Source organism: Rhinopithecus bieti, unplaced genomic scaffold (genome assembly GCF_001698545.2).
Source record: "Rhinopithecus bieti isolate Rb0 unplaced genomic scaffold, ASM169854v2 scaffold_13577, whole genome shotgun sequence".
Taxonomy (NCBI): Eukaryota; Metazoa; Chordata; class Mammalia; order Primates; family Cercopithecidae; genus Rhinopithecus; species Rhinopithecus bieti.
The window spans coordinates 987,631-996,658 of record NW_016807867.1 but is presented as its reverse complement, the minus strand read 5'-3'; the positions used below and the strand labels follow the sequence as shown (position 1 = coordinate 996,658).

At 44.4% G+C, this 9,028-nt stretch overlaps 1 protein-coding gene across 1 annotated transcript in view; it reads left to right on the top strand.

Moving 5' to 3' along the window:
* The first annotated feature begins 8,822 nt into the window (after positions 1-8,822).
* Positions 8,823-9,028, top strand: part of ANKRD29 (ankyrin repeat domain 29) — a 68,185-nt gene continuing 67,979 nt past the window's right edge. The window contains exon 1 of the mRNA XM_017883981.1: positions 8,823-9,001. Coding sequence (XP_017739470.1) covers positions 8,823-9,001 — 179 coding nt within the window. The remainder of the gene's footprint in view (positions 9,002-9,028) is intronic.

The window sequence follows — 9,028 nt, the reverse complement described above, 5'->3', positions numbered from 1 at the left end:
ATTCAGAAATGCTCAGTGAACACCAACGACGTGCTAGCCTCTGGACTTGGCATCGCGGCTGCCAACAGGAGGCACACACAGCTTCTGCCCCCATGTGGCTCATCATCTGATGTTCAGCCCACTGAGGTTCCTGCAACTCTAAGCTGCCATATTACCTCTAAGCTGTGAGAAGCCCACTAAGGAACCCTCACTGAAAGAATGAGGCTCCAGCCACACTTGAGATGTACACTGTAATCTGGTATATTATATATAGTTTGTGACATTACTATAGAATTGCCAAACAGGGTCCCAAAAGTCAGATGTTAATAAAAATATTACTTTCTGCATTTCAGCCATGGGGCGGGAGATCCGTTTTGCCATAAACAAAATGAAATTTGCATTCCACTCTTGCTCCCATGTAAAGCTATGAGACAATTTCCATAGCACGGGAGTCTTTTTGTCCATTTTCCCTAATGATTGAACTCAGCTTTTTTGGCTTCTGGGTTTTGATTCAACTAAAGATTACATGAAACAAGTGCCAATTGGCAAATAATTTAGAACTAAGTCTGTGTGTACGTATCTCCTACGTTCTACCCACTATGGGTTTAGCAACTTGGCAGTAAAATCTAAGGACAGATATGTCAACTAGACAGAATTCAGAGTTCCCAGTACATTCAAAGATACTGCTCTTGTGTGAATACTTGGAACCCTCAGCAGAATGTCGAAGGCAGCTTCACTTAGGAGATGCCTCCTCTGGGCCCATTCATAACAGATGCTTCTATTCCCAAGGGCCAGATTAGTGATAGGGTACTTTCCAACCATTAGCCCAGACTCTCCTTAAACAAAGGTTGGAAGCTGAGAGTTACACAATAATGCTAAATATGCAAATGAAAACCAAACACTCAGGCAACAGCTAGATGTCTGGCCAGGGACTGAAGGCTCCTTAAGGCTGGCATTTCTACCCCTGTGCCTCGTCCACTGGGTCACATATGAGGCTCCCAGAAATCCTGCCATGTATTCAGGGCTCATCCCTGCATGTTCTAAACTCCAAAGCATCTGATGGAGCAGTGCTGAGGGCAACTGACCCCAATGGAGCATCGTCCATTCCATCACTAGAGTGAAGGAAATCTAACATTTTATTAAATCACTATGATGGATAATAAAAACAAAATTACTAGAACATCCAAGGCCAGGTGCAGTGGCTCATGCCTGCAACCCCAACACTTTGAGAGGCGGAGGTGGGAGGATGGCTTGAAGCCAAGAGTCGCCCCAACACTTTGAGAGGCGGAGGTGGGAGGATGGCTTGAAGCCAAGAGTCGAGATCCTCCTGGCCAACATAGTGAGACCCTATTTAAAAAAGAAAAAAGAAAAGAAAAGAAGAATGAAAGGAAAGGAAAGGAAAGAAAGGAAAGGAAAGGAAAGGAAAGGAAAGGAAAGGAAAGGGAGAGAGGAAGGGAGGGAAGAAGGAAGGAAGGAAGGAAGGAAGGAAGGCAGGCAAAAATTAGCCAGGCATGGTGGTTTGCACCTATACTTCTAGCTATTCAGGAGGCTGAGGTGGGAGGATCCTTTGTGCCCAGGAATTCAAGGCTTCGGTGAGCTATGATTATGCCACTGTACACTACAGTCTGTGCGACAGCACGAGACCCCATCTCTTAAAAGTAAAATAAATGAAAAGAATATACCAAAAAGCAAACAGTAAAAAGAGACCAAGAAGGTTATTGGCTACTTGGAGGATCATTGGGCCATTTTGTAGAGTTCCTCCATGTCAGTGTGGGACTCCTCCTCCCCGGGGAAAAGAAGGAAGTGTAGTGGAATCTTCACAAAAAGCCAAGCCAGGACCAGCCTTCCCTGGGCCAGGGCACCCCGCCAGGTGGCAACATTCGGATGCCCCACCCAAAAGAAGAGAGTGCTTCAGCAAGCAAGCAAGGATTTACACGACCGTTAGCAGTGAACCAAAGAACAATAGAAAAATGTTAGCAAATGAGATCCCCACTGCAGGAAGCCTCGTTTCCTGAGTAGCTGGAACTATAGGAGCGTGTCACCAAGCCTGGCTAATTTTTGGTATTTTTTTTTTTTTTTTAGTAGAGGTAGGGTTTTCTCATGTTGTCCAGGCTGGAAATGTAGCGATTTTTTAGTTTGTTTTTGTATTTTTTTTTTAAACAGAGTCTCGCTCTGTCACACAGGCTAGAGTGCAGTGGTGCGATCTTGGCTCACTGCAACCTCCACCTCCCGGGTTCAAGCAACTCTCCTGCCTCAGCCTCCTGAGCAGCTGGGACTACAGGTGCGCGTCACCACACCCAGCTAATTTTTTGTATTTTTAGTAGAGACGAGGTTTCACTGTGCTGCCCAGGCTGGTCTCAAACTCCTGAGCTCAGGCAACTCGCCCTCCTGGGCCTCCCAAAGTGCTTGGATTACAGGCATGAGCCACTGTAGAAGAGCAATAAAAGAATATTTTTTCTTGGATGATAGAATTGCAGGGTTCCAAAAGATGCTTTCCATCTTAGGGTTTGCAATGATGCTAACAAATTGGGTGGCAGAACTTTACTCATCGTCTAGTTTCCTCTGGTTTTCGACATGCCTCCCTGGGTATGTATCATGACAATAAGCAGAAATGCCTTTAGTGAAGGCTAGCTGAGTAGAGTTATTTTTAATAATAGAAATGAAAACCTACATAAAGGTTTTATAAAAGGAGAAAGGTTGAATAAATTATAGTATATACAATATAAATGCAGCCATTAAGAGATGGATTTTGCTGGGCACGGTGGCTCATGCCTATAATCCCAGCACTTCGGGAGGCCGATGGGGGTGGATCAGCTGAGGTCAGGAGTTCGAGACCAGCCTGACCAATATGATGAATCCCTGTCTCTACTAAAAATACAAAAATTAGCCGGGTGTGGTGGCATGTGCCTGTAATCTCAGCTACTCAGAAAGCTGAGATAGGAGAATCACGTGAACCCGGGACAGGGAGGTTGCAGTGAGCCAAGATTGTGCCATTGCACTCCAGCCTGGGCAACAAGAGTAAAACTTCGTCTCTAAATAAATAAATAACGGATTTTCAGAGAACTGTTAATGCTAGGAGGAAATGGTCACATTACAATGCTTTGTAAAGAGCAGAATATACATATTCCCATTATGTTACTATATGCTTAAGAAAGATTGTGAGCTGGGCACAGTGGCTCACACCTGTAATCCCCCAGCACTTTGGGAGGCTGAGACGGGCAGATCACGAGGTCAGGAGTTCGAGACCAGCCTGGACAACATGATGAAACCCCATCTCTACTAAAAGTACAAAAATTAGCCAGACGTGGTGGCGCACGCCTGTAATCCCAGCTACTTGGGAGGCTGAGGCAGGAGAATTGCTTGAACCAGGGAGGCAGAGGTTGTAGTGAGCAGAAATCATGCCATTGCACTCCAGCCTAGATTGAAACTTCACCTCAAAAAAAAAAAAGAAGGAAAAGAAAAGAAAATAGAAAGAAGTAAGAATTCACCATTGGTCAACACAGGACCTTAGTGACACCATGGTCTGCTCTGCCACCTTCAGGGGGTAGTTTTCCTCATGGTCACAAGGTGGCTGCAGCCATTCCAGGCATTGTATTTGTACAGTACAGTGTTCCAAGGAGGAAGGACCATCTTCTCCTGGGTGTATCTTAAAACCAAGGAAACCTTTCTCAAAAGCCCCCAACAGACCTCCTCTAACATCTCAAAGATCAGAATTTGTCACCTGCCCACACCTAATTCAAGCATTATCATCAGCCTAAACAGGAGGACTTTGGATGGCACAAAGGGCTATGTACACCTTAAGCAAATCTCCAGGGGGAGTATGATGCACAAAACTGAGCAAAACTGACATTCTGATAGGGAAAGGAAGGGAGCAATGGGTGTTGGGTAGATTACTTAAAGCTGTGTCTGCTACAGTCCTTACTGCAAGAAGCCTCATTTAAGGTAAATTCCAATAAGCTAACTAGCCGAGAGATGTGAGGTGGAAGCTGGGCATGGTGGCATGCACCTGTAATCCCAGCACTTTGGGAAGCTGACAGGCAGGATCACTTGAGCCTGTGACTTAATGACCAGCTTGGGCAATATAGTGATGCCCCCATCTCTAAAAAATAACATTAAAAAAATTAAAAACTAAACAAGGGCTGGGCGTGGTGGCTCAAGTCTGTAATCCCAGCACTTTGGGAGGCTGAGGTGGGAAAATGGCTTGAGGACAGAAGTTCAAAATCAGCTTGAGCAACATAGCGAGATCCGATCTGTATAAAAATGTTTTTAAAAATTAGCTGGTATAGTGGCATGTGCCTGTAGTGCTAGTTACTCAGGAGGCAGAGGCAATAGGATTGCTTGAGCCCAGGAATTCCAGGCTGCAGTGAGCTATGACCCACTGGACTCCAGCCTAGGTGACAGAGACCCTATCCTTATAAAAAATAAATACAAAAATTTTAAAAGATGTGGGATGGGTAAGTAGACAGAGAATGGAGACGGACAAGATGTCCGGGATGAACTCTTAGTTGGATAAAGGAGCCTGATTACAAAAAGGGAGTTAGAAAGCTCAGTAGGCCAGGCGCAGTGGCTCATGCCTGTAATCCCAGCACTTTGGGAGGCAGAGGCTGGCAGATCACAAAGTTAAGAGTTTGAGACCAGCCTGGACAACATGGTGAAACCCTGTCTCTACTAAGAACACAAAAATTAGCTGGGTTTGGTGGCCCTTGCCTATAATCCCAGCTACTCAGGAGGCTGAGGCAGGAGAATCGCTTGAACCCGGGAGGCGGAGGTTGCAGTGAGCCAAGATCACACCGCTGCATTTCAGCCTGGGTGACAGAGCAAGACTCCGTCTTGAAGAAAAAAGAAAAAAAAAGCAAAAAAAAGAAAGCACAGTAGACCAGATTGACCTACTTCTCAATTCTGTCGAGGGCAAATCCTGTTGGACCATCAACTGGGACAGTGCAAAATAGAGGCCAAACACATCAAGGTCTGTGCTGGTGTGAACAGAAGGTGAGAATGACTATGGCCTAATTTCAGACCAACACAGATGTCTGTGCATCTGAGTAATGCATGTCTGTGGATAAGAGTGGGCCTTCTGACTTGGTAGATGTGGATAACACAACCCCCTGACTCCTTTTACTAATTCAATGATGAATAAGTTTTGACCAGCTACCATGCCTCCAGTCGTAAACTAGCCCTTGGGGAAAATAAAAGATATGCAAGACACAGGGCCTGGCCTTGAAGAATTTCAACTCTGCTGAAGAAGTCAAAAGCAACAGAATTAGAATTGAGAGCAATACCAGACCCTGTGGAATTAGGGTTGAGGGATGTGGTGTAGAGCAGAACCATGGCAAGAGCTTAGCAAAGTTGGGAGGAAGATGACTGATGACCAGGGTGTAGGAAGAGGAACTTCAGCTGGGGGTAACACCCTGGGCAGGTTGGGATTTGGCAGACAAAAGAGAGGAGATAAAAGAGAGTCATAGAGGGAAGAGAACAGTGGTAAGATTTTGGAGCTAGACAAATGCCTACCTCTATCACTTATTAGCAAATTATTCCATTTTCTCAGAACTTTAGTTTTTTCATCTATGGAATATATATAATACTCACCTCATAAAGTGTTTATAAGGAAAGCACCTAGTACCTAGAAAACACTCAAAATGTTAGTTATTTCCTTTCTCCCTTTTATTTGACAGGATGACAAGGATGGAGAGGCTCTTGATTTGGGTAGTGAGAAGTTGTTTGGATAAGAAAGCTGGGCTATGCAGATTAAATATCATATTAGGTCCAGTGGGTCACTATTAAAGTTTGGAGTAGACCATTTTAGAAAGAATTGCCTGTTGTGACCATGAGGGCTTTGTTCCATTTCAGAGCTGTTTATATGAAGATGAGTTTAACCATGTGCGTGAGACAGTGTTAGGCACATTCTTTCCAGAGACTGACAAGAATCCCATCAGCACCCTGCCCAGAGAAAAGCAGCTTTGAGCTCAAGTGTAACGGAAAGGAAACAGGCTTTGGAGCTAGACAAATGCTTAGCCCTATCACTTATTAGCAAATTACTCCAATCTCTCAGAACCTTAGTTTTTTCATCTGTGGAATGGGTATAATATTCACCCCATAAAATGTTTATAAGGAAAGTGCCTTGTACCTAGAAAACACTCAAAATATTAGTTCTTTCTTTTCTCCCTGCTGTTTATCAAAACTATTAAAGCAGGCCAGGCGCAGTGGCTCATGCCTGTAATCCTAGCACCCTGGGAGGCCGAACCAGGTGGATCACTTGAGGTCAGTAGTTCGAGACCAGCCTGGCCAACATGGTGAAACCCTGTCTCTACTAAAGATACAAAAATTAGCTGGGCATAGTGGCAGGCACCTATAAACCCAACTATTCAGGAGGCTGAGGCAGGAGAATCATTTGAACCTTGGGACTGGAGGTTGCAGTAAGCCAGAATAGTGACACTTCACTCCAGCCTGGGCAAAAGAGTGAAACTCCATCTGAGAAGAAAAAACAAACAAACAAAAACTATTAAAGCAAAACCTCTGATGCTTGATTTTATATAATAATGTTGTGTGGCAACTTAAAAACTGTGTCATTTATAGACACTCAAGGCAAGGAAAAGTTTTGAGTCCTTATTTTAAAATTGGAATTTTCTATAAAAGTTTGGAATGTTTTCTATTTAAAGCTGTTTTAAGCACAAAGTAATACAATTTATCCATAAAGGTTAAACATTTAAATTTTTGTTACTGACTTTTATTTGTATTCGTTACAAATTTAATTGAGAAGGGGGGGAGAGTGAATGAGTGGATTCTTATAGTTAGGGGGGTAAGACATCCACTTTTATACTATTTTTTTGTTTTGTTTTTATTTTCTATTTTTGAGACAGGGTCTTGCTCTGTTGCCCAGGCTGGAGGGCTGTGACCCAGTCTTGGCTTACTGCAGTCTAAACCTCCCAGGTTCAAGTGATCCTCCCACCTCAGCCTCCTGAGTAGCTGGGACTACAGGTGTGCACCACCATGTATCAGGGGAACCAGCACCCAATATTTCAACATAGGTTCTTTCTATTTTCCCTAAGTGTCGGCTGGTCTGAGAAATAAAGAGAAAGAGTACAAAGAGAGGAATTTTACAGCTGGGCCGCTGGGGGTGACATCACATATCGGTAGATCCATGATGCCCACCTGAGCCACAAAACCAGCAAGTTTTTATTAAGGACTTCAAAAGGGGAGGGGGTGTATGAACAGGAAGTAGGTCACAAAGATCACATGCTTCTGAGGCCATTAAAGATCACAAGGGCAAAAGGCAAAGCAAAGATCACAAGGCAAAAGGCAAAATTAGAATTACTGATGAGGATCTATGTTCAGCTGTGCACATATTGTCTTGATAAACGTCTTAAACAACAGAAAACAGGGTTTGGGAGCAGAGAACTGGTCTGACCTCAAATTCACCAGGGTGGGGTTTTTCCCCACCCTAGTGAGTCTGAGGGTACCACAGAAGACCAGGGTGTATTTCAGTCCTTATCTCAACCACATAAGACAGACACTCCCAGAGCGGCCGTTTATAGACCTCCCCTCAGGAATGCAATTCTTTTCCTAGGGTCTTAATATTATATTCCTTGCTAGGAAAAGAATTTAGCGAGATCTCTCCTACTCGCATGTCAGTTTATAGGCCCTCTGCAAGACATAAAACATGGCTCTATTCTGCCCAACCCCACAGGCAGTGTCAGACCTTATGGTTGTCTTCCCTTGTTCCCTAAAATTGCTGTTATTCTGTTCATTTTCAAGGTGCACTGATTTCATATTGTTCAAACACACATGTTTTACAATCAATTTGTACAGTTAATGCAATCATCACAGAGTCCTGATCACAGCTGATGAAGATAACAGGATTAAGAGATTAAAGTAAGACAGGTGTAAGAAATTATAACAGTACTAATTTTGGTAACTGATAAATGTCCATATTAAAATGAAATCTTCACAATTTATGTTCAGAGATTGATTGCAGTAAAGACAGGCATAAGAAATTATAAGAGTACTATTAGGGAAGTGATAAATGCCCATGAAATCTTCACAATTTATGTTCCTCTGCTGCGGCTCCAGCCAGTCCCTCCGTTTGGGGTCCCTGACTTCCCGCAACACCATGCCTGGCTAATTTTTGTATTTTTAGTAGAGACAGGTTTTGCCATGTTGTCCAGGTTGGTCTCAAACTCCTAGACGCAAGTGATCTGCCCGCCTTGGCCTCCCAAAGAGCTGGGATTATAGGCGTGAGCCACTGTGCCTGGGCTACTTTTTTACTTTAACTTTTCTAAAATGCTCCCGGAGAGCTGTTATTACCTTTTATACTTAAAATTTCCAGTTTTACTTCCCTGAAACCCATCCTGGGCAGGCAACAGGAGTAAACACACATACTGCAATACTCCAGGGCTGCAGCATCAGACCCAGAGGAGGAGGGAACTGCTGTATTAACAATGAGGAGAAGGAGGAGGGGTATGAGTCTATTCCAAAATTGGCCTTTCTCCTTCGAAAAGGAAAAGACCACTTATTGTTTGTGCAATCAAAAGGTTTGTTTTCTAGATATTTTCCCCAGGAGAAAAAAAGTTTCTCAGGAAACCGAGAAAGAAATTATAATGAAAATAGCTGTTGTATGAATTTTTTCCTCAAGCTTCATTTTTACATCATTATAATATTTGTGCTGTGATGAAGGCTGGGAGTCCTCTGGGGCAGACCAGTCTATTTGGGAGGGTATATATGGAGTCTGTGCGTGAGTACATGCGGGTGAGTGGGCGTGAGGGTGGAAAATGTGTGTGGAACCTCTGTGTGTGTGGAATGTGGAGCGTATGCACAATGTGTGTGGAGTTTGGAGTGTGTGTGTGTGGATGAGTGAGTGTTGGCGTGTGGACGTGTGTGGAGAGTGCACAGTGCGTGCGAAGTTTGGGGTGTTTGTGCACGCGCGTGTGTGGCAGGTCCTGGAGCGCGTCCACGCGGCACCCCATGTGCAGTGTGCGCGCGCGAGAGCGGAGCGCGCCCCCGCGCCGCCCGTCCGGCCGGGCCCTGGGTGCGGCGGCTGCTGCCGGGCCGGGCG